At 36.0% G+C, this 26,494-nt stretch overlaps 1 protein-coding gene across 7 annotated transcripts in view; it reads right to left on the bottom strand.

Moving 5' to 3' along the window:
* Window positions 1-26,494, bottom strand: part of FAF1 (Fas associated factor 1) — a 473,410-nt gene that overhangs the window by 82,753 nt on the left and 364,163 nt on the right. For all 7 annotated transcript variants that reach the window (XM_070609689.1, XM_070609691.1, XM_070609693.1 and 4 more), the window contains 2 exons: window positions 20,576-20,712; window positions 16,293-16,381 (listed from right to left, as the gene is read on the bottom strand). In XM_070609689.1, coding sequence (XP_070465790.1) covers window positions 16,293-16,381; window positions 20,576-20,712 — 226 coding nt within the window. The remainder of the gene's footprint in view (window positions 1-16,292; window positions 16,382-20,575; window positions 20,713-26,494) is intronic.

Genomic DNA, 26,494 nt, shown 5'->3' with positions numbered 1-26,494 from the left:
TGACTAATGATGTGGAACATCTTTGTGCCTGCTTATGGCCATTTGTATATCTTCCTTGGAAAAATGTCTATTCGTATCCTTTGCCCATTTTTTAATGGGGGTAAGCTGTCTTGTTATTATTACGTTGTAAGAGTTCTTTATATATTCTAGATACAAGTTCCTTATCAGAGACAGGATTTGCAAAGATTTTCTCCCAGTCTCTGGGTTGTCTTTTCACTTTCCGGATGGTGTCCTTTGAAGTATAGTTAATTTGTCATCAGTACTTATTCTACCTCACCTTAAAACCTCTCTTGTAATATACAGTTCTCATTAATAAAGGGAATGAAGAGCCATGACTACTTCTACCTCATATACATACATATAGCAATATGCCAAGAACTAATTCTTACCTTGCACACATTAGTAGTTTTATCTAAATGTAAAGCAGTATACTGCGTACAATGTTGCCATTGCTCTTCCACAGACCATGCTATTGCCACTGCATGCCATCCAACAGTGCCATTTGATCAAGTACTTTCTAGGGAACTCACTCTGCTGTCTCATTTGAACATTTTTTAATTGTTAACGTTGTAGCTGTATTTAAAAGTTTGTTGGCAGTAGTAGGATTTGCATCCTTTCTACCTCAAGGAGTGAAATTTGTAAACAATTTCTCCTCTGTGATTTGGTCACTGCTCTGCCTTAAACAATAAGAGTTTTATTTTTATTTTTAGTGGTAAGCATTATTTTTCTATTGTTATGAATAAAATCTATTGGTTTAATAGAGAGGTATGTCATTGGGCTTTACTTAATAAGGAAATGAAAACTTTGAAGGCTTCATTCTTTTATGAAAAACTTAATAACAGAGAAACACTGGCAGTAGGGGTAAATAGATTGCTTCTCCTACACAATCAGTTTTCATATATTCACTTCAGAATCAAAATTTTCTTTCATGGCAGCTACAGCATCACAATCAGAGTCAGATGCCTTGGTATCCTCTATCCTAGCACTAGAGTTCTCTGAATTATGTTTACACTCATGCTGAACTAGTTTGAACTATATTATACTGATTTACAGCATGTATTAGACTATTTTCATCATTACTTTTATGCTTCAATGAACTACATTTGAGCCATGATCAATTTTGGGAAACTAAGAATATAATATGACTAAAGTAAGGAAGGAAAAATGAACGTAAAACTAACAATAACATGTGAAGGATATGAGAGTTCAGAAGCCAAAGTCAACTTCCCCAGTTAAATGAATGTTTGTCAACACAAAACAACCAATGCAATCCTTGTCATACAAGCGGAGTCTAATAAATTGTAACAGATGTGATAATGAAATGGGATTTGGAAAGATATCATAATTTATTTTACAATTCAAAATGTGAAATAAATGTGAACAAAACTGATTACATTGCTTATTCACACCTAACTGCCTGGAATCCTTGGTAGACAACTGAGTACTCTTTTAGATTAGGAATCGCACTGACAAACACTGCCCTAGAGACCAGACCTAAGTCTTGCATATAGCAGGAACCTGAAGAGTGACTTATTATCTTCATTCTCACTTGTTCTACCTGCCTTATAGCTTTCATTGGGCGTATGCAAAAGCCCTTCTGTGTACTCCATGTCAGGCTGCCTAAACATTATGTCTAGCTCACCTTGGCTAGGTATTCCCAAGGCTTCATCCAGTTACCTAATCACTTCATAGACTTTATTGGAACTGCTGGGTTGTAAGTGTAAGGACCCTGTCTATCTTGCTCACAGGTGTGTTATTGGTGCCCTACATAGTATCTGGTACATAGGAAAAGGTCAGTAACTATTTCTGAAATGAATATAGAAATCCAGATGAGAGACATTATTATATTCTGTGATCTAGGTCTAACTATGGAGAAAATCACTGGATAAAAAAAGTCCTTTTTAAATATTTATGCGCCCAATATAGGAGAACCTAAATATATAAAGCAAATATTAAGGGACCTAAAGGGAGAAAGGGACAGCAATACAATAATAGTAGGGAACTTTAATACCACACTTTCATTAATGGATAGATCATCCAGATATAAAATCAATAAGGAAACATTTGACTTAACTGACATATACAGAATATTCCATCTAAAAGCAACAGAATACATATTCTTCTTAAGTGCACCTAGAACATTCTCCAGGATACATTACGTTAGGCCACAAAAGAAATCTTAATAAATTTAAGAAGAATGAAATAATATGAAGCATCTTTTTCAACCAAAATGGTAGGAAACTAGAAATCAATCACAAGAACAAAACTGAAAAATTCACAAATATGTGGAGATTAAACAATATGTTAATAAACAATCAATGGGTCAAAGAAGAAATCAAAAGAGAAATCACAAAATACCTTGAGACAAATAAAAATGGAAATACAATATACCAAAACTTATGGGATGCAGCAAAAGCAGTTCTAAGAGGGAAGTTCATAGCAAGAAAGACCTCAAATAAACAACCTAACTTTACATTTTAAGGATCTAGAAAAAGAAGACAGAACAAAGCCCAAAGTTAGCAGAAGGAAGGAAATAACAAAGATCAGAGCAGAAATAAATGAAACACAGACTAAAAGGACAACAGAAAAGATCAATGAAGCTAAGAGCTGGTTTGTTTTCCTTCTTCTCCCCAAAGCACCCCAGTTCATAGTTGTATATTTTAGTATGGGTCATTCTAGTTGTGGCATGTGGGACGCTGCCTCAGCATGGCCTGATGAGCAGTGCTAGGTCTGCGCCCCAGATCTGCACTGGTGAAACCCTGGGCCACTGAAGCAGAGCATGTGAACTTAACCACTCAGCCACAGGGCTAGCCGTAAGAGCTGTTCTTTTGAAAAGATAAAATTTGACAAACTGTTAGTTAGACTCGCCAAGCAAAAAGAAAGGACTCGAAATCAGAAATGAAAGAGGAGACATTACAACTGATACCACAGAAATACAAAGGATCATAAGAGACCACTATGAACAATTATAACCAACAAATGAGATCACCTAGAAGAAATGGATAAATTCCAGAAACATACAATCTATCAAGACTGAATCATGAAGAAAGAGAAAATCTGAACAAACCAATTACTAGTAAGAAGACTGAATCAATAACCAAAAGTTAAGAACAAACAAAAAAAAAACACAAAAGTCCAAGACCAGATGGCCTTACTGGAGAAGTCTACCAACATTTAAAGAAGAATTAACACCAATCCTTCTCAGACTCTTCCAAAAAACAGAAGAGGGAACACTTTCAAACTCTTTTTATAAGGCTAGCACTATCTTGATAGCAAAACTAGACAAGGATGCTACCAGAAAAGTAAAGTACAGGCCAATATCCCTGATGAACATAAATGGAGAAATCCTCAACATAGTATCAGCAATTCAAATTCAAAAATACTTTAAAAGGAACATACACCATGATCATGAGGGATTTATTCCAGGGATGCAAAGATGGTTCAATATTTTCAAATCAATGCGATTTGTACACCAGTGTACACCACATTAACAAAATGAAGGATAAAAATCATATAATCATCTAAATAGATGCAGAAAAAGCATTTGACAAAATTCAACATCTATTTAAGATAAAAACTCTCAGCAAACTGGGTGTAGAGGAATGTACCTGAACATAATAAAGACCATATATGACAAGCCCACAGCTGGCATCATACTCAATGGTGAAAAGCTGAAAGCTTTTCCTCTAAGATCAAGAATAAGACAATGATGCCTACTCATGCCACTTTTATTCAACATAGTATTGGAAGCCCTAAGCCAGAGCAGTTAGGCAAGAAAAAGAAATAAAAGGCATCCAAATTAGAAAAGAAGAAGTAAAACTGTCACTATTTGCAGGTGACATGATATTATATATAGAAAACCCTAAAAACTCCACCAAAAAACTGTTAGAACTAATCAACGAATTCAGAAAAATTGTAGGATATAAAATCAATATACAAAAATCAGTTACATTTCTATACACTAATAAGAAACTATCAGAAAGAGAAATTAATAAACCAGTCCCACTTACGATTTCATCAAATGAATAAAATACCTAGGAATAAATTTAATCACAAAAGTGAAACATCTGTATACTGAAAACTGTAAGACACTGATGAAAAAAACTGAAGAAGACATAAACAAATGGAAAGATATTCTGTGCTCACAGATTGGAAGAATTAGTATTGTTAAAATATCTGTACTACACAAAGCAATCTACAGATTCAATGCAATCCCTATCAAAATTCCAACGCCATTTTTCACTGAAATAGAACAACTGTAAAATTTGTATGAAACAACAAAAGATCGTGAATAGCCAAAGCAATCATACAGAAAGAAGAATAAAGCTAGAGGCATCACTTTTCCTGATTTCAAACTACATTACAAAACTATAGTAATCAAAACTGTATGATTAGCATAAAAAGGGAGACATAGATCAATGAAATAGAATAGAGAACCCAGAAATAAACTCACATTTATATGGTCAACTAATTTACGACAAAGAAGCTAAGAATATACAACGGGGAAAGGACAGTCTCTTCAATAAACGGTGCTGGGAAAATTGGACAGCCACATGCAAAAGGATGAAACTGAACCATTATCTTGCACCATACACAAAAATCAGTTCACAATGGATTAAAGACTTGAATGTAAAACCTGAAACCATAAAACTCTGAGAAGAAAACATAGGCGGTATGCCCCTTAACATCAGGCTTAGTGATAATTTTTTGGATCTGACACCAAAAGTAAATATAACAAAAGCAAAAATAAACAAGTGGGACTACATGAAACTAAAAAGCTTCTGCACGGCAAAGGAAATCATCAACAAAATGAAAAGGCAACCTACTGAATGGGAGAAAATATTTGCAAATCATACATCTGATAAGGGATTAATATCCAAAATGTTTAAAGAGCTCATACAACTAACCAGCAAAAAAAAACTGATTAAAAAATGGACAGAGGAGTGACGTCAGCATCATGGCAGAGTGAGGTCTCTCAGAAATCTTTCCATTCCAATATACAACAACAAAAAAATCCATCTTCCAACAGAGGACATCCAAACACAACACAAAAAATGTCAGAGAGACTCACGCAGCCATATGACGGAGGGTGGAGAGACTGAAGCCCCCCCTCGGAGAAGGTGGAACATGGTAAGGAAATTTTTGCTCCCTCCCTTAAAGACTGTGATCCAGGATAGTGGGAGGCCTCCGAGAGGGAAGGAACAGGGGAGGGGATGTTCATTCGTGGGAACATCAAGGACTCCCCAAGGGCCCTTGCAGCCTAGAGGGAAGCCCTCTACCGGGGTGAAAGCTTTTGCAGGGGGTGACCTTATCAAGCCAACACACCAGGAGAGCAGAGGGAGAAAACCCCGACAGCATGCAGGAGAAAGTACCCCTCCCTCCACCTGCTCAGTGCAGCTCCAGCCCCTGAGATTTCAGCTGAAAGCAGAGGGCTCAGAATATGTGGCTCTTGACCCCTCCTCAGTGGCGATAGGCGGTAACTGTGACCAAATAACGACAGGATGAGAAAGAATAGAACTCCCTCTAGCAATATCAAACACTATATTAGATCTCCAGACCAGAGAGAAAACGACAAGTACCCAGAAATGAGTCCTGAGGACACAGAAATATGTAATCTAAATGACAAAGAATTCAAAACAGCTATCATCAAAAACTCAACGAGGTAAAAGAGAATGTAGAGAAACAATTCAATGAGTTCAGGAGCTACTTCACAAAATAGATTTAAACTATAAAGAATCAATCAGAAATATTAGAGGGGCCGGCCTGGTGGCGCAGTGGTTAAGTTCCCACGTTCCGCTTCTCGGCGGCCCGCGGTTTGCCAGTTTGGATCCCAGGTGCAGACATGGCACCGCTTGGGAAAAGCCATGCTGTGGTAGGCGTCCCACATATAAAGTAGAGGAAGATGGGCACAGATGTTAGCTCAGGGCCAGCCTTTCTCAGAAAAAAGAGGAGGATTGGCAGTAGTTAGCTCAGGGCTAATCTTCCTAAAAAAAAAAAAAAAAAGAAAAGAAAAGAAAAAAAAGAAATATTAGAGATGAAAGACACAATGGAAGAAATAAAGCAAAATATGGATTCCCTGAACGCTTGAGCGTTGGACACCACAGAGGAACGTATCAGCATAACTGAAGACAGACATGTTGAAATGTTCCAGATAGAGGAGGAGAGAGAACTAAGACTAAAAGGAAATTAAGAAAGTCTCCGAGAAATATCCAACTCAATGAGGAAATGCAACCTAAGAATTATAGGTATTGAAGAAGGAGAACAGAAGGAGAATGGAGGAGAAAGTTTGTTTAAAGAAATAATAGCAGAGAACTTTCCAAACCCAGGGAAGAAAATCCATGTGGAAGAGGCTGCCAGCTCTCTTAAACATGTCAATATAAAAAGACCCACTGCAAGGCATATAGCAGTGAAACTGGCAAAAATGAATGCCAGAGAAAGAATACTAAGGGCAGGAAGGTAGAGGAAAATAACCTACAAAGGAACTCCCATCAGGCTTTCAGCAGATTTCTCTACAGAAACCTTACAGGCTAGGAGAGACTGGCATGACATAGTCAAATCATTGAAGGACAAAAACTTTCAGCCAAGAATACTCTATCCAGTGAAAATATCCTTCAGATATGACAGAGAAATAAAAACTTTCCCAGACAAACACAAGCTAAGGGAGTATGTTGCCAGGAGACTCCCCCCCATAAGAAATCCTCAAGAAGGTGTTCATACCTGAAACAAAAAGAAAAAAAAGGGAGAAAGGGGTTACAAAGCATGGAGCAAGGAGTTAAATAGGCAGATAGAATCAGAGCAGGATAGCAAATACTCAAGTATAGCATTAAAGACAAAGGGAAAGAAAGCACCAAAAACAAAGATAATCTTGTCATTTTAACCACAAACTCATAACACAAGATGGAATAAGATGTGAGAAAAACAGCTTAGAAAGGGACTGAACCAGTTTAATCTAAGGAAATTAGAGGCCATCAGAAAAGGGACGATCTTATCCATGAGATCTTGAATATAAACCTCAGGGTAACCGCTAAACAAAAAAGCAGAATAGAAACACAAAGAATAAATGAGAAAATAAAGAAACACAGCATAAAAAACTACAGAACTCAATTGGTAGACCAAAATACACAGGATGAGAAACAAAGGAAATGCAGGGAAACTGGAAAACGAGTGAGAAAATGGCAGCACTAAGCCCTCATATATCAATAATCACCTTAAACCTAAATGAATTGAATTCTCCAATAAAAAGACACAGAATGGTGAGATGGATTAAAGAACAAGACCCAAAAACATGCACCCTTCAGGAAACACATCTCAGCTCCAATGACAAACACAGGCTCAGAGCGAAGGGATGGAAGACAATACTACAAGCTAACGGCAAAGAAAAGAAAGCAGGTGTTGCAATGCTTATATTAGACAAAGCAGACGTCAAGATAAGACAGGTAAAGAGAAACAAGGAGGGGCAGTATATAATAATCAAAGGGACGTCCCATCAAGAAGAAATAACACTTATAAATATCTATGCACCCAACACAGGAGCACCAAAGTACATAAAGCAACTATTAACAAACCTAAAAGAAGACATTAACAATAACACAATAATGGTAGGGGACCTCAACATTCCATTCACATCAATGGACAGATCATCCAGAGAGAAAATCAACAAGGAAACAGTGGAATTAAATGAAAAGCTAGCCCAGATGGACTTAATAGACATATATAGAACACTCCATCCAAAAACAGCAGAATACACATTCTTCTCAAGTGCGCACAGAACATTCTCAAGAACAGACCATAAATTGGGACAAAAGGCAAGTCTCTATAAATTTAAGAAGATTGAAATAATAACAAGATTCTTTTCTGATCACAATGCTATAAAGCTAGAAATTAATTACAAGAAAAAAGCTGAGAAAAGGACAAAGAGGTGGAAACTACACAACATGCTATTGAACAACCAGTGGATCACTGAAGAAATTAAAGGAGAAATCAAAAAATATCTGGAGACAAATGAAAATGATAACATACCATACCAACTCACGTGGGATACAGCAAAGCTGTATTAAGAGGGAAGTTCATCACAATACAGACTCACCTTAACAAACAAGAAAAGCCCAAATAAGCGATCTCAAACTACACCTAACTGAATTAGAAAAAGAAGAACAAAGCCCAAAGTCAGCAGAGAGAAATAATAAAAATCAGAGGAGAAATAAATGCTATTGAAACAAAAAAGGTAGTAGAAAGGATCAACAAAACAAAGAGCTGGTTCTTTGAGAAGATAAATAAAATTGACAAACCCCTAGCCACACTTACAAAGAAAAAAAGAGAGAAAGCTCACATAAATAAAGTTAGAAATGAAATAGGAGAAATAACAAGGGACACCACAGAAATAGCAACAGGATATAAGAGAATACTATGAAAAACTATATGCTAAAAATTGGACAATCTAGAGGAAACGGATAAATTTTTAGACTCTTACAACCTCCTAAAGCTGAATCAAGAAGTAGAGATCTGAATAGACCAATAACAAGGAAAGAGATTGAAACAGTAATCAAAAGCATCCCAAAGAATAAAACCTCAGGACCAGACGGCTTCCCCGAGGAATTCTACGAAACTTTCGGAGAGGATTTAATACCTATCCTTCTCAAGCTACTCCAAAAAATTAGGGAAGATGGAATGCTTCCTAACACATTGTATGAGGCCAAAATCACTCTGATACCAAAGCCTGACAAGGACAGCACAAAAAAGGAAAACCACAGGCCAGTATTGCTGATGAACACAGATGCAAAAATCCTCAACAAAATTTTGGCAACCCAAATACAGCAATACATCAAAAAGATCATACATCATGACCAAGTGGGATTTATTCCAGGGACACAGGGACGGTTCAACATCTGCAAATCAATCAATGTGATACTCCGCATTAACAAAATGAGGAATGAAAACCACATGATCATCTCAATAGATGCAGGGAAAGCATCTGACAAGATCCAACAGCCATTTATGATAAAAACTCTTAACAAAATGGGGATAGAAGGAAATCACCTCAACATAATAAAGGCCATATATGACAAACCCACAGCCAACATCATACTCAATGGGCAAAAACTGAACGCTATCCCTCTGAAAACAGGCACAAGACAAGGATGCCCACTATCACCACTTTTATTCAATACAGTACTGGAAGTTTTAGCCAGAGCAGTTAGGCAAGAGAAAGGAATAAAAGGAATCCAAATAGGGAGTGAAGAAGTGAAACTCTCGCTGTTTGCAGACGACATGATCTTATATATAGAAAACCCTAAAGAATCCATTGGAAAACTATTAGAAATAATGAACAACTACAGTAAATTTGCGGGGTACAAAATCAACTTGCAAAAATCAGTTGCATTTCTGTACTCTAATAATGAACTTACAGAAAGAGAACTCAAGAATACAATTCCATTTACAATCACAAAGAAAAGAATAAAGTATCTAGGAATAAATTTAACTAAGGAGGTGAAGGACTTACACAATGAAAACTATAAGACATTATTGAAAGAAGTTGATAATGACATAAAGAGATAGAAAGAGATTCCACGCACATGGATTGGAAGAATAAACATAATTAAAACGTCCATACTACTCAAACCAATCTACAGATTCAATGCAATCCCAATCAGAATCCCAATGACATTCTTCACGGAAATAGAGCAAAGAATCCTAAAATTCATATGGGTCAACCAAAGACCCTGAATTGCTAAAGCAATCCTGAGAAAAAAGAACAAAGCTGGAGGTATCACAAATCCCTGACTTCAAAATGTACTACAAAGCCATAGTGATCAAAACAGCACAGTACTGGTACAAAAACAGGCACATAGATCAGTGCAACAGACCTGAAAGTCCAGAAATAAAATCGCACATATATGGACAGCTAATCTTCAACAAAGGTGCCAAGAACATAAAATGGAGAAAAGATACTCTCTTCAATAAATAGTGTTGGGAAAACTGGACAGCCACATGCAAAAGAATGAAGGTAGACCATTATTTCATGCCATACACAAAAATAAACTCAAAATGAATCAAAGACTTGACGATAAGTCCTGAAACCATAATACTCCTGGAAGATAATATAGGTAGTACACTCTTTGACACGGAACTTAAAAGGATCTTTTCGAATACCATGTCTTCTCAGACAAGGGAAACAAAAGAAAAAATAAACAAATGGGAATTCATTAGACTTAAGAGCTTCTGCAAGGCAAAAGAAACTAGGATCAAAACCAAAAGACAACCCACCAATCGGGAGAAAATTTTTGCAAATCATATATCTGATAAGGGGTTAATCTCCATAATATACAAGGAACTCACACAACTGAACAACAAAAAAACAAACAGCCTGATCAAAAAATGGGCAGAGGATATGAACAGAAATTTTTCCAAAGAAGATATACGGATGGCCAATAAACACATGAAAAGATGTTCAACATCACTAATCATCAGGGAAATGCAAATCAAAGCTACACTAAGATACCAACTTGTGCCAGTTAAAATGGCTATAATCACTAAGACTAAAAACAACAAATGTTGGAGAGGTTGTGGAGAGAAGGGAACCCTCATACACTGCTGGTTGCAAACTGGTGCAGCCACTATGGAAAACAGTATGGAGAGTCCTTGAAAAACTAAAAATAGAACTACCCTATGACCCAGCTATCCCACTAATGGGTAGCTACCCAAACAACTTGAAATCAACAATCCAAAGTAGCATATGTACCCCTATGTTCATCGCAGCATTATTCACAATAGCCAAGGCATGGAAACTATCTGAGTGCCCATGGACTGACAATCGGATAAACAAGATGTGGAGTGTGTATATACACACACACACACACACACACAGAATACTACTCAGCCAGAAAAACAGACAAATTCATCCCATTTGCAACAACATGGAAAGACCTGGAGGGAATTATGCTTAGTGAAATAAGCCAGACTGAGAAAGACAAGCATCAGATGATTTCACTCATATGTGGAATATAAACAAGCACATGGATAAAGAAAACAGTTCAGTGGTTACCAGGAGAAGGGGGGTGGGGAGTGGGCACAGGGGGCAAAGGGGAGCACCTACGTGGTGCCAGACAAGAAATAATATACCACTGAAATTTCATAATGATGTAAACTATTATGAACTCAAAAAAAAGAAGGGCAGAGGATCTGAAGAGACATTTTTCCAAAGATGACATATAGATGGCCAACTGGTATATGAAAAGGTGCTCAACACCACTAATTATCATGGAAATGCATCAAAGCCACAATGAGATACCACCTCACACCTGTTAGAATGGCTAAAGACAAAAAACAACAAGTGTTGGCAAGGATGTGGAGAAAAGGGAAGCCTTGTGCGCTGTTAGTGGGGATGAAATTGGTGCAGCCACTATGAAAAACAATATGGAGGTTCCTTAAAAGATTAAAAATAGAACTACCATTTGATGCAGTAATTCCACTCCCGGGTGTTTAACTGAAGGAAATGAAAACACTAACTCGAAAAGACATTTGCATTCCCGTATTCATTGCAGCGTTATTTACAATAGCCCAGATATGGAAGCAACCTGTCCATCAATGGATGAATGGGTAAAGAAAATGTGGTGTGTATACACACACACACACACACACTGGAATATTATTCGGCTATAAAAAAGCAGAAAATCTTGCCATCTCCAAGAACATGGATGGACTTTGATGGCATTATGCTAAGTGAAACCAGTCAGACAGAGAAAGACAAATACTATATGATCTCACTTATATGTGGCACCTAGAAAAAGATATTGAGCTCGTAGATGCAGAGAACAATCAATGGTTGTGAGAGATGCGGGTTGCGGGGTGGAGTGGGTAGAGGGTGAGTAAAATAAGTGAAGGTGGTCAAAAGGTATAAACTTTCAGTTATCAAATAAATAAGTCATGGAGATATAATGTATAACATGGTGACTATAGTTAACAATGCTATATTATATATTTGAAAGCTGCTAAGAGAGTAGATCGTAAAAGTTCTCATCACAAGAAAAAAAACTGTAACTATGTGTAGTGATGGATGTTAACTAGACTTATGGTGGATTGTTTGGCAATATATACAAAAACTGAATCACTATGTTGTCCACTTGAAACTAATATTATATGTAAATTATATCTCAAAAATAAAAATAAAAAAGCAATGACCTAAAGAAGGGCATCTATGGTATACTCAGATATCCATTTAGTGCCCTAATCATTAACAGTTAACTCAGCCGTTCCTCCTCAGTCACTGTCGGGTATTAGGTCTTCTATGACTTTTGCATTTTCAGTGGAATTCTGATGTTTAAAAATACTGCTTTTTTTTTTTTTTTTTGTATCTCACATAAAAGTTTATATACAGCTCTATCAGGGAAAACTCTCCTAACAGAACTATTGACCAATGAGTATTCTTGGTAGCTTCAGGAAGTAGTCCAGATATATTTTTTAATAGACTAATAGCAAAAGATCCTTTTACAAGTTGGTCTGTCTTATAAGTTTCACTTTAGTTTTTGCACAAATATATTGTTTTTATTCTCTGTCTTGTGATGACTTATTCCTATTTTAAAGAAAACATCAAGAGAAGCCAGAATCTGTATCTTGTTTACCATTGTTAGCTCTAGACAGAGAATAGGTATGACAAAGGTGAGATTTTAGACAGCAGAAAGGAAAAGGAGTGGAGTGCTTAAAACACTAAGATAGAAGACAAAGGTTAGGACAAAAAAGCTACACATTCCATGGAGCAAACCACAGAGCCAGCAACTTCCTTTGGCAACTCAAAAAGCTGCCATGAGCCAACAAGCATAGCTTCCCTGTGCTGTGGCAGTACTATTTTTGAGTCCAAATCAGAACCCTTTAAGATAAGCCCACAGTGCCCCTCTGGCATATTTTGCCCATGTTCTCCTAGTGTATTCGTAGAATTACCAAAGAAACGAAAATGATGTAACTGCCCTTGAAGTCTGCCCTGATCTCTACCATCCGTATTATGACAGTTACTGAGCTACTTACTGCTCAGATACAAGTTAACTAGAGAGGTTAGGCTGGAAAGGAGTAATCCTTGCACCTCTGATAGAGGATCCTAAATAAATTAGTGTTGAATGGATGAACAAACAAATGAATGAAACAATAAATAGATCAGGAACCAAGTACCATAAACTCTGGATAATCAGAGGTTTCTAGGTTACTCATGGCTAAAAAATTAGTGCATATGAAAAAAATGGAATCTATTTACATGTTAGAAAGCATCTATTGTTTGGAACCAAGCTGTAAGCAAAAACAGCTTCTAAAATGTGGCTACAGCCATGTAGTAATATTTGCTTTTCTCCTCATCCCTTCTTTGCCAACAGCCCTTCATTGGAGGAAGGCACCTCTTTGTTCTCAGGACCTAGTCCAGAGCTAACATACTTGATAGATGCTCAGTAAACACAAAACCAAACTAATACCACTGATGAAAATGTCTACGAATAAAGCTATAGGCAGTCTTGTCAAAGCAGAGATTCATATAATGTATACTTCTTGGTTAGAGATAGAATAATTAGTGATATAAAGGTTAGTCCATTCTGGGCCACTGAAGAATGATTCAGGGTATGAACATGGTTTGGGCTTGGTTTCATTAAAGCTTTTAATAAAAGCTTTGTATAGTATAGACATCTTTGGTTGCCTTAATATGATAGAATCATCGAAGTGATGGGTATAAGTAAACCAAAGTTAAGTTTAAATAAACTCAGGCCTAGGAAGCCATCCTTCAAATCTGTTCAAGAATATGATTTGAATTGCAAGCTTAAGATAAAGTCTTATTTGAAATTTTTTAAAAAGTAAAGGCAAATTCTCAATTACAAGGGACAGTGTTTCTCGTCATATACTGAGCAGATACCAAATCATTATGATCTCTGCATAGTCCAAAAGAAGTCTTTAAACTTAGAAAAGCTTTTCTTAGGAACTCTACTTTTGACCTGAATGATAACTTTCATGCAGACACTCTAAAAACAAAGAGAAAGCCTTACCTCTTGTAGTTAAATTTCAATAAAAATTTCAATTAATGGAGCCTTGGATTTTTTCCTGTAACCCTCATATTAAATTTTGTGCTCAGTATTAAAGGAATTAAAGTCAATTTCTTTACCAATGAATTATGAGGAACACAAATTAAGATGAAAGAATGAACTGGGAATATGCATGCAAATATTGTGCATTCATATTATTATACAGCATAATCTGTAGATCTAGTACTAATGAGACTCAAGATTTAAATGGGTGAAGAATGTGTTTAGTGAATTATTGTCAATCAATGCCTGTTTCAGGATAAATGTAATCTTGAGTGGCAACACATCTATTATTACAAATTCCTAAGTACAGTACTTCATTATTTCAAAATGTCACTGTCAATTTATAGAGTAACAGATAAACACCTTTCTACCATATACCTGATTACCTTTCCTTCAGAGTAAATGAAACACTGACTATTAAGAAAAATTACAAACTTAACATTTTTACAGCAATAAAGGAAACCTAATGAGCATTAAAACTCTAAACTAGTTACAGCACTCCAAATTTTCCTATTTGTTAATGTGGATACACCAGGTTTTATATCCTTGTAATCAAGTATCATTTTTTCAAGTCACATTATTTCATATAAATTCTTCCAAGTTTTCATTTATTCAATCATTTAACAAACATTTATTGAGTGCCTACTTTGTCCTAGGTACACTGTTAGGGGATAGAGTTACAAACATGAATACAATATGACCTTTGCTCACAAAGATATTAACAAACTCACAGTCTAATGGATGACAGAGATAAGTAAATAAAGTGAAATAGAATAGTACAAGGTTATAATAAAATTGTGCATGTTTCCCATTTGCAATAGCTCAAGGGTATTCTATTGAAAACACTCACTATACCTGGAAACTTTTCATCATTGCTCAGAAATCAAACTCTCCCTTAACTGTTCTATGGAAATCTTTTTTTTTTTTAATTACAATCAAACAAAATTAAAAAGGATAATTTTATAAATATCTGTGAATTTAGTACCTCAAATTAAGAAATGCTAGTATTTGTTTCATATTTTATCTTAAGGCTATTTTCCAAAGCCAGAAATTTCTTGACTAATAAAGCAGTAATGATTGCTTGAGATTATTATAGGTCCTACCAGCTGTGTGACCTTGGGTAAATTAACTTACCCTTTTTTATCTTCAGTTTTCTCATCTGAAAAGTGGAGATTGTAATACCAATCTGTGTTAGATTGTCTTCCATTTGCCCCTGAGTATCCATGCTCCACCTAGGAACAGCAAGGTTCTCTTGCCTTTCAGCTTCTAGTTAGGTGAGGTCAATAGGAGGTACTGGCAGGAGATGAGAGTGTGGAAGGAAAGTGAAGCTATTCTCTGGTTTGCTCCCAACCAGGTCACTAAGGGCTGGCCATATTCCTCTATCAGAGGCAGTTCTCTCCACATACCACTCTCTCCTAGGCCTTTATGTCTAGGGGTGGAAATGGTCCCTTGAGCCTTAGAGTTGGTACTAGCCATTGTTGACTTCCACAAACCCTGCCCATATCTTTACAAACAGTTCCCTTATTAAACTCTTCTCAAATAACCCAGTTTGAAAGTGCCTTCTGTTTCTTGCCAGAACTCTGTCTGACTCATATACAACCTCACGGGGTTGTTTCGAGGATCACGTGAGATGATAAATGTAAAGTGCTTAGCATAGTGCCTAGCACATTACAAATATTCTGTAAGTATTGACTACTATTGTCATTATCAATATTGCTGTTTCTATTATTTTATTTGAGAGTCCATGCTCAGGTCACCTATACCATCTAAGTATGTTTGGGAGACTGAAAAATCCAGAATTCTGGAGATCTTTTACTAATTCTTACAGTGCTTCAAAAATATGTTCAAATGTAAAATGTGTTTATTGCTAACCAACCTCAATATTTAAAAAGAGTATGAAGACCTTAAAAGTGAGTGAAAACTCCATATAGTAGACAGGATTTCCTGGGCTGTATTTTCTTCTGTAAACATGCTTCGGAAATCATTTCCTGCAAGTTGACCTCCTGCCACCACTCCAAATCTGGCAAAGTATAAATGTCCATAAAGTCAAACAAATTGTTGGGTCTTGGGGTCATAAAAAGAATGGAGTGAAAGGTAAACTCAATGGCATAAAATTCCTTGGTTAATCTGGAAATGCATCTTCATCATCCTTACTTACCAATCATGACATAGGCAAGATCACCATTTGACAAATTATCTCATCAAAATCCTATTAAAGGTCTACTTAACCTTTCACCTTACCTCATCCTTTATATCTTCCTGTTGTTGAGCTGTGAAGATCTCCATTGCCGCCATGAGTCTCATCATTAACTCATCCACTGTTGTGTTACCTAGCAACACACGGAGATGGTCAAACTTCACATTATTAAAGCTATTATAAAACGAAAGTCATTCTACAATTAATCAGTAAGGAATAATTACAGTCTAAAAAAGTTACAGACTAGTATGCTAATATCTAGTTAAAATACTTTCATGTTTTAATTGAAAAGTTTCATATGTTCAATAAGAAAGAGTAAAGCAATACACTAGCAGTTGAAATTTCAGAATATTCAGATTTGAGGGAGCAGTTTCTTAATAAGAAGAATTTTTAACACTATAAAGAAGAATGTTCAAGTTATGAGGATAAAAAGTTCTTTCAAGTTATGAAAACTTATCTATTTAATCACACTAGCAACAACTACCATTCGTTCATATGCCAGTGATTAGGCTAAGCACTTTATATATGTTACCTCATTTAACCTGTACAACAGTGTTGTAAAGGTGTCGATATGATTTTGATTTTAAAGGGAAGGAAAATGAGGCTTAGAGAGCTCAAGTAATCTGTCAACCAAGGTCAAGCTGGTCAAGCCGGTGGGGCGAGGATTTGAAACCAAATGAGTCTGACTCAAAAGGCTATCCCTCTTTGCCACCTTAATACACCGTTTACTTAGAATTATCTTCTATTACTAAAAATTCTTTGGTGAAACAAACAGTAATTCAATTTCTGAAAAAAATTAATTTCTTTTTTTGCCCAATTGGTATTTTCCCCTGTCATCTGCTTTCAAATAACAATGCTATAATCTTTATGAAGAAAGTCTTTAAAATGTTTGATTTTACCTAATGCTATTTTATTCCCTGTCCAAGTCCATAACAAACATACAGCACATATATGCCATTTCCTCAATGCATTAAGTTCTGTTATTTGCTTTGGATGCATCTACAAGAGAGAAATTCATAAGGATATACAAAAATATAGCAATTCTTTCCTTCTTTCAACCCTAGAGGCAAAAAAGTCTGTCCTTCTCCAGGGCCCGAGAAGGGGTCTTGTTGTCTCATTAATGAAATGGACACCAACAGGACAACAAATAGTAAGCATCCTTGCTGGTGTTCTTCCAGAGGAGGGCTTGACTAATATGATCTTTCAATGGTCCTTTTCCCACTTTTCCTTATGACCACTGGCAGCATGGGGTTAGCCAGTATCTGTGGTCCTCAGCAAAAGAAATGATCTAATTTGGTCACATCAGCACTATTCTCTCAATAAATGAGCTAGAGAACAAATACTACCTTGGTGTGGTACCACGGTATTGAGAAAGCAGAACTGATTTTGTAGTCATAGTTTTAACCCTAGTTCCACTACTTACAAACTATATGACCTAGTGCCAAAAAGTGCCTAGCACATGACAAGGGCTTAATAAAGATTCACTCAGGAAATGAATGAATGAGTGAATGAGCGAATGATTGTAGCTTTCTAAAGATCAATTTCCTTATCTGCAAAATGAAGATAACACTACCTCTGTAGGATTCTTAGAAAGCTTAGAGATAATGCAAAGTGCCTGGTACATAGTACACACACAATCACTGGTAGTTATTATTAATAGATATGACAAATGGCAAAAAAAAGTTTAGGAGCACCTTCAAAGTAGATTTTGTTACTGGGCAAATCTTTGGGTTTCCATTTCTTATTTGCAAACTGTAGTGACTAAAACTCAGGGTGTGGGGCATGAATACTTTATGGAGGGTACTGGAATCATCAACGGGAAAATACTATAGTTGTATACTTGACTACCTACTGGCCACTAATTTTCAGGTTTAAGCAACTGCTTATCAACTATGCTTCAGCCCCAACTGTAAGGACTCACTGCCAAAGTGGACTTGTAGATACTTTATACTTAAGCCCTAAATGATCCAAGACAGAGAAAACGTACCAATTAATGCAGTTCAGGGTAAATTTATCCTTTAGAGCCAATTGCAAGGGTTTTCAAACTTTTTGGTTTCAAAACCTCTCTACACTCTTAAAAACTACTGAGATCCCCAAAGAATTTTTATTTATGTGGGTTATAGTTACAAACATTGACTGTGTTAGAAATTAAAACAAATATTTAAAACATATTTATCAATTCACTTAAAAGTAACAATAATAAACCCATTACATGTTAATATAAATATCACATTTTTATGAGAAATGACTCTATGTTCCAAAAGAAAAAGTTTGGTAAGTAGAATGGCATTGTTTTAACACTTTTGCAAATCTCTTTAATGTCTGGCTTAACAGAACACAACTGGTTTCTCACATCTACTTCTACAGTAAACCAGTTACAGTGTTGTCTTGGTTGAAATTTATGATGCAAATCTGGCCTCCCACAGATATGTAGTTGGAAAAGGGAGGACTCCTTCTTTAATACACCCAAACTGACAAGTGGCAGTCTCTTCAAGGTTGGGTTCATGAGGAATTTGAAACCATATCCATGAAGTTTTTGTACTTTGTTACATTAAAATCCACTTGGTCTATCTTGCCCTTTGAATGGATCTTTTACCCATGCCTGATTTTGCAACATCATGCATTGGTCACTTGGAAAATACTGATTCACTGAGTTATGCATTTCTTCTGAATGTTGACACACCTAATTATATGATATCAAAAAATCACATCTGTTAACATCAACACTGATGTCATCGAAAGGTATTTAAGCTGTCAATCTTATGGTGGAGGATGTAACTTCTTGTTTAAAGGCTCAAATTTTAGCATTGGCGACAAATATTATCAGTTCTTTTACTTGAAGTGACAAACTCATCTTGTTCATTCTAGAGAAAATGTATGCCAAATACTCAGGCTATATAAGTATAGTTTGTCAGTCATTTTCAAGTAAAAATGATGTTCTGTTAAAAAAAAATGATGAGTTCAACTGCTCAGGCAACCACACAAGTGCTTTTCTTTGAGACTCCAAAGTGTACTTTAAAATGCAGCAGAAGTGCTTTCTTCATACCTCCCCTTGTGTCACACAAACTATAAAAAGGGTTAAAATTTAATAAAAGTAATACTTTTTTTAACTGCACATACATGGAGGTGAAGAAAAATGACTACTAGTACAGTTTTGTGTCATGGCCTTGATTCGTGCTAAGGTGCCAGCAGTTTTACACAACATTGATTTTGTGCCACCAGTGCAAATGTCAAATCAGTAAAAAAGGCAAATAAAAAGTCTTACTACTATGATGAAAATAATACCTTGAAAAATTTGACCTTGTGGAGCCCATGAAAGGGTCTAGGGGACCTCTAGGATCCAGGGACCACACTTTGAGAACCACCAGCTATTGTAATATTGCCTCTGACAGGGAAAACAGGCATGAAATATTGTCTTCATTATCCATTTACCCCGTGCAATGTGTTCCCCCAGCAGGTCTTCTTTAACGTTGTTTACGAAACTGAGTGTTCTAGTTATAGAGAAAACACAATATACTAGAGGTTTTGTTTTACTTGAGTTTTAAAGGCACTAGAATTTACACTCCACTTCCATCACACTATCTGCTATCGAACTTTTGATTTAAATAGGGACAAAAGTTAAGTAATTCACACACAAGCTTTAGCTTGGGGCACTTGAAACATCTTTTCCCCTATGGCACAGAGAAGATGTGCTGCTTTCATCTTAGGTTTGGCCACAAATAAGGTAATATTTTATATACTAATCCCTGGGATACATTAGTAACAGTAAAAAAAAAAAATCACTTATTTTTTTGGTAAAGAATGTGCACTGTGATTAAATTCACAGGCATCCTAGCCTCACGCCTCAGGGTTGCATCTTAAACATGAATTCATACAAATAAGGGGAAACAAGCGCCACTGTGAACAATTCAACTCACAATATCTAGTCACTGGTTTTTCTAGATAACTAAAAATAAGCAATTATTTCAACTAATCAACATTACAGCAGGAAAACAATGAATATATAAGAAATGTCATATTTGACAACTGATTATGACTTAATTGCTAGTTTAGAGAATTTAGCAATTCTAAACATTTAACATGATTATCCTAAGTCCCAAGGGCTGTGCAATTTTATTAAGATATTTCTGTTGGGATTTTCACGTAGCATATTTCATTTTTCATAGCCCCTATACTTTCTGAAAATGCTCTTTTGCAGGATGTTCTATATTTTAAAATGCAAAGATATTCAGCAATACAAAGAGTCACTGTCAGCTTTGATGGTAACTATTATAAGTTATTAAATACACAAGAAGACACTCTACTCCCCTTGTGACATGTACTTTACCTTGTATCACATTTAATACTTCATTAGAAGATCGCTTTCCCATAATAATCAGAAAAAGTGGAAACTGATCTGTTTTTTGAGTCCGAATGGTTTGTGCAACCACACTGCCAAAGTGTCTATTGCACATTGTCAGAAATCTAAAATGAGACAAAATCCAAAGTAAGTTTCATTTCAGAGATTAATAAATTTACCAGTACTCTAACAAAAAACCCATTAAATGTTTTATTAGTTATGCTAAAATTAGATGCCTCCTGATCTCAGTATGTAAAATCTTGCTAGATTGAGATTTCAATTACATCATAAATGATACAGAAATGATTATCATATAGAAAAGCACACCCTAAATGTTGGGGCCGACAGCATAGGATTTTTAGTCTTAAACACTGCAAGCTGTACTACCCTAAACTATATGAAAAACAAACAAAATGAATTTTAAGAGGAAAGAATTTCTTAAATAGGACAAATATTGCATGGTACAAAGTTAAATTGACTAGTATCATCCTAGTCTAAACAGAATTTGGCAACATTTTGATAAGTTTTTAGAATCAAGTACTGTACTTTAGATTGCGTTTTCTTCAGTAGTAGCAGGTCTTTTAGTTTCATACTTAGTATGGGATAAATATAATTCTAAGCTTTTGACCAAAAAAAGCTCAGAGATATTAGCATACCGAAGTCTAGCATTAGTATTCTTAACACGATCTGGAATAAATGAAAAAACTGATAAAGCTTTTCTCTTCTATTAGAGGACTGTTTGAAATTAGCATTTCTTTCAAGAGAAAAGGGTAGCTTATGATATGTTTTCAGATCTGATGGTAAAAAGTAAATGTCATAATAATAATGAATTATGAAAGACCAAATGCAAATATAGAATGCTTTAATAAGATCCAATTTAATAAAGTCTGTAAAAATAATGGACTTTTAATAACATAGGTCACAAAGGCAAAACAGTGGAAATTCTGGGGACTAGCCACTGGTACTGGCTTATTAATTCTTAATTATGTTCATGAAAGGCAACTTAAATCGCGTGTTTTCTTATGCCTTATGATAATATTTTAGGTAACAACTCCTCTGAAATGTATGTTCTAGCCGATGAGCAAAGTCCTGTCGTCACGTGCATTAGAAGGTAAATCTATTTGAAAAGACAAACGGCATTGAAATGTCATGTGCTCAGATTCATTGGATATCCAAATTCAAAACAGAATCAAACCTCTTAATTTTTAAAGCCAATATATTTCTTGTCTATAGAAATTCATCCCAGAAATTTAGGTTGAATTCTCCACAAAACTTGTGCTGTCACTACAGAAATAGACCGTGTTAAGGGCCACTAGAACTGTGGGCAAGAGTGTCAAGACAAGTTAGCACCACTACAGTAAGTTCATCGGGAGGCAGGTTCATACACACATTTAGAGCAGCAATAACCAGACCTCACGGCAATTTGAAATGACAAGTCCTTAAGAAACCCATTGTTGGCCATGAAATATCAGTGCCCCCATGAAAATTCAGATCTTCACATTCCACAACTATTATGGGATAAAAGGTGCTCAAGCAGCCTAAGCCTCCCTACCAAATTTCACACCCATATAGCTTTAATTCATCAATGGAGATGTGTAGATCAGGAGACTAGAAAGTCAGGATCTCATTTTTCTTTCCGCTTCTCACTAAAATATTTGAAGTCAATCTTGACCCTGATCTGATCACTGGCAACCTCTGAAATTAAAGATGTCAAAAAACAGTTGGAATGCCATTTCCTACAAAAGGGAGAAAATAAGTCCTTGTTGCTTTCACACCAATGGATTAAGTGGATATCACACAGTAGATGCCATCACAGCACTAGCCTCACAAGAGATATTAAGTACTAACTAAACAGGGCACCCCCAAAAAAGGAAGGAAGGAAAGAAAGGCAGGCAGGCAGACAGGCAGGCAGACAAGCAGGCTGGCTGGCTTAGTGGTTTGAAGAATTCAATTTCAAGACAATTTTGCCTGTAAATTGTGTATTCCCAAATTTTCTTTTTGTGAAAATGAGTTAGAAAGGAAAATAATTATGAAAATGTAGGAATCTTATTTGGTTTACATTAATATATAACACAAATTTCAAAACTAAACAAAACATATTCAAGAGAGGTACAGGCTTCAAAGGCACATTAGCCATTCAATTAACTACGAAAAACAACAAAGTGGTCAATTTTCTACCAGGTATTGGCAAATCATTCTAATATTTTGGAAGCAGTTAAGATATAATACAGGGACCACGCAGTCACTTGATGTTTTCTAGTGGCCTTAACTAACAATTTGTTCTAATCAAAGAGAGACTTTGTTAAAATTTTAATTAATCTGATTAATCTTCTTAAGATCTGAATCATGTTTACTTTGAGACTTTCAAATTGCAATCATCACAAGCCTATAGAGCCAACAGACAGCCCCAAATTACAAAATTCCTATTTGTCAGTACCTTCCATTACATTTACAAGAACTTCACAGATATCAATCTGTCTCATGGCTGGGAGGCTCTACTTCTTCCTCTCCAGATCACTCGCAGCACACTATTTGCAGCAAAAATCCAGTTCAAAACATTAGAATCAAAACAGACACAGGAAAAACAAGTTATTTTAAGAGAAAAATGTGATTCTCCTAAGTGTGGTATTTTCTTCCTTCTGAAGAGATAAAAATGTGCCATTGCATCTAGTGGCAGCACCAAAGTTGCCAACCTAACTACATATGGTGTTCATCACAGCCAGGCGTCATGAAGGGATAAATGGTTTCCACAGCAATTGGATTCCTGCAGTTTCAAACCCAATGGGAGAAGCAATGGCAAGTGTTCTGTGGCAAGGAGAAATGGCTTTGTTTTTTAATTATAAAAGATTTTAATAAATCAAATAACCTACTCATCATAGACCTATTTGAGGAGGGGAAATAACAAGCTGCCAGACCAACTCCCAAAGCCAAAAGCTAAAGTGACAGATTTGAAAAGACCAGGAATAAATGCCCTCACTAAGGGGGTAAAATGAGGGAGGGAGGAAGGGAAAGAAAAAGGAAGGGAAAAGAAAGTGAATGAAAGAAGATGGTTATTCACAAATCAGGTAGGACAAAACAACTCATTGGTCCCTGGGGGTGGAGGGAGGTGGGTTGGGGAGGGGTGGTTAGGGAGGGGGAAGTCTCAAACTTTGGCCTTGGTGAAGAAACAAAATATAATTAGTAGTTCATATTCACCAGTTCTTGCTATTAGAATCCAAAATTGAAAGGTAAGACAAAATCTTATCTTTTAATCTAAAGTTTGGGGATAAAAATAACAGAACATCTAATGGCTAGCATATATTAATCATTAGTAAAATTTCCAGTCTCTGAAGCATACATCTTTTCTATCTTGCTAATAGAAAGCAGGATTACTAATAAATCAGATATGGGAAAAAATAATCTCATTCTAATTCAAATCAGGACATAGTTTAGTTTCTTTCTATTAAAGTCATAACTGCATGCCACTGACTTTTACTAAGTTGTACTCCAAAATAAAATACATACTAAAAGAAACACAGCAATTTAGGAGGAGGGCAATGAAATTCCACAAACATTTACAGTCTACATACTATATACCAGGTAACGTAAAAGGAGGCACATTTTATAAAAAATGGAGGGCACAAGGCTGCCAACTGCTTTGCCGAGGCTTCCTGATTATTACATTTCAACGTGACTTCCATGAGTTTAAAGGAGCCTCAGACGTAAAGTGGGACTAACACTTATCGTTAAAACACTTATATTCCTAGAAGATACAAAAGGCGCTCAGAATTGCGCCGAGAATATGGTAGGCCCTTAAAAGTGGTAGCTATTTTATTAATTATATAATGATATTTAACATTTTATCATAATTACTTTCAGGATTAAAGTGAAGATCTTTTGCATAGCAAGATATAGCATCAAAGAATTGTTAATTACACAGAAACAGTCACTGGTTTTATTTTCATTCAGAGAATGAAGGTGCAGATATTAATCTTTGGAAAATAAGAAAACACAATTATAGATGCTGCAGCTGTGCAATTCTAAAAAACATTTAAAAGTGGATATGAAACTAAAATAACTATTTTCTTTTTAATATATTTATGTTTAGTAATGTTAATTAATTTAAAACCAAGAATCGATATCAAAACTTCTGGCTGCTTACCCTTGAGCCATTGAACACATTAAATGTCATTCTGAGAATGTGTAAAACATTTCTCCAAAATGGGAGGTTACTGAGCAAAAGAACTTCAGGTTACTGAGCTACAGGACTTGTCCAGTATTACTCAAGAGTTTGGGGCAAGTTGTTTGTACACACTACAGCTGTTAACCTTATGCTACTACTTTTAAAGCCATTTTGGTCTAAGGAGGCTCTTCCCTTTAAAACAGACCAAACTAGCAGTTTTTGCTATAGCAAAAAGCCTCATTACTTACACACATTCATTCATGTGTCTAGAGTTTGTTCAATCACATTTATGTAAATTGGTAGAAAAACCAGAATATAAGATAGAGAAAGGACCTTACAGATCATCTACCTATCTAACCAGCACACAATGCTCCTTTCTTCTCCTTTTTCCTTTAATAGGGAAATTTAAGCAGAGGTTTTTTAATGTGTGAAGTGAGACTAGCACTGTTAAGCATACCACAACCAGGCCAGCCAAAGAGTTTTCTCTCCTACCACAACATCATTTCCACAAGTCTGCATGCCCATCCTATTGTTCGGCTCATTTCTGGAGTTCCCATTGGGAATGATCTTCAGTACCCCTGGCACATGCCCCTTTGTCCTTTGAGGGTGGCTTTGAATTTTGGAAAGAGTTCAAAGACTTTGGTTCAAACTGAGGTAAACAAGAGATATGACTAAGCTGGGGGACACTGACTATACAGGCAGTGACCTTCAAGTTTTAATGGCCTAGAAATCACCTAGGGAGTTTATTTAAAAGGCAAGTTCCCAGCTCTATCCCCTGGAGATTCTGATTCTCATCTGGGGTAAGGCCCAAGAAACTGCCTTTTTAATAAGCTGCCAATGTGATTCTGATGCAAGTGGTTAATAAACAACACTTTGAGAAACACTGCTTTGAGGACACAAGACTGCTTTCCTTGTAGGGCTTTAAACTGTCTCTGAAGGCAATTCTTAAAGAAGTCGTCCCCAAAATGTTTGGGGCAATGGTGGCTTCACTGGATCCAGTGTCTAGTCTCCTGATGTGATGACCATGTTGAAGATGTTAATTCTCACTTACTTCATTTGTATAGGTGAGCTGCAATCTGATGTGAGACCAACAAATACCTCTAAAGGCTGTGAACTCCAGGTGATGGAGGAAAAATGATGCAGGGAAGGGGAGGTTACAGTATGAAATAGTCACGAAAAGTCTCACTGAGAAGTTGATATTTGATCAAAGACTCAAAAGGTGAAGGAGGAAGTGAAACACACATCTCTGGGAAGAGAATTCCAGGCAGAGAGAACAGCAAATACGGGTTAGTATACCTGGGGCAGAATGAAGCATAGAAGACAAAATTGATAATTTTGACTATTTTTACATGGCAAAAAACACCACAACAAGACCAAAAGATAAATGATGAACAGGGGAAAAAAATCTGAATTTCAAACCACAGAAAAAGGACTAACTTCCCTAATATATAAAGAACTCTTACAAAACAATAAGAAAAAGATCAACCAACAATATATAAAAGCTCCCAGAAATGGAAACCGTAATGGCTCATAAACATGTGAAAAGATAGTCAAAATAACTCATAGTGAGTTAACTCCTATTAAAGCTACACTAAGAAACGATTTTTCATCTGTCAGATTAGGAGAGAGAAAAAAACTTGGTAATACAGGTTACAGGAAAACAGGCACTATTGTACAGTTAGTAGGAGTGAAATTGGTACCAACTCCCTTGTGGGCAATTTTCCAATATTTATTAAAATTAAAAA

Source organism: Equus przewalskii, chromosome 2 (genome assembly GCF_037783145.1).
Source record: "Equus przewalskii isolate Varuska chromosome 2, EquPr2, whole genome shotgun sequence".
NCBI lineage: Eukaryota > Metazoa > Chordata > Mammalia > Perissodactyla > Equidae > Equus > Equus przewalskii.
This window is presented reverse-complemented; position numbering and strand designations above follow the sequence as displayed.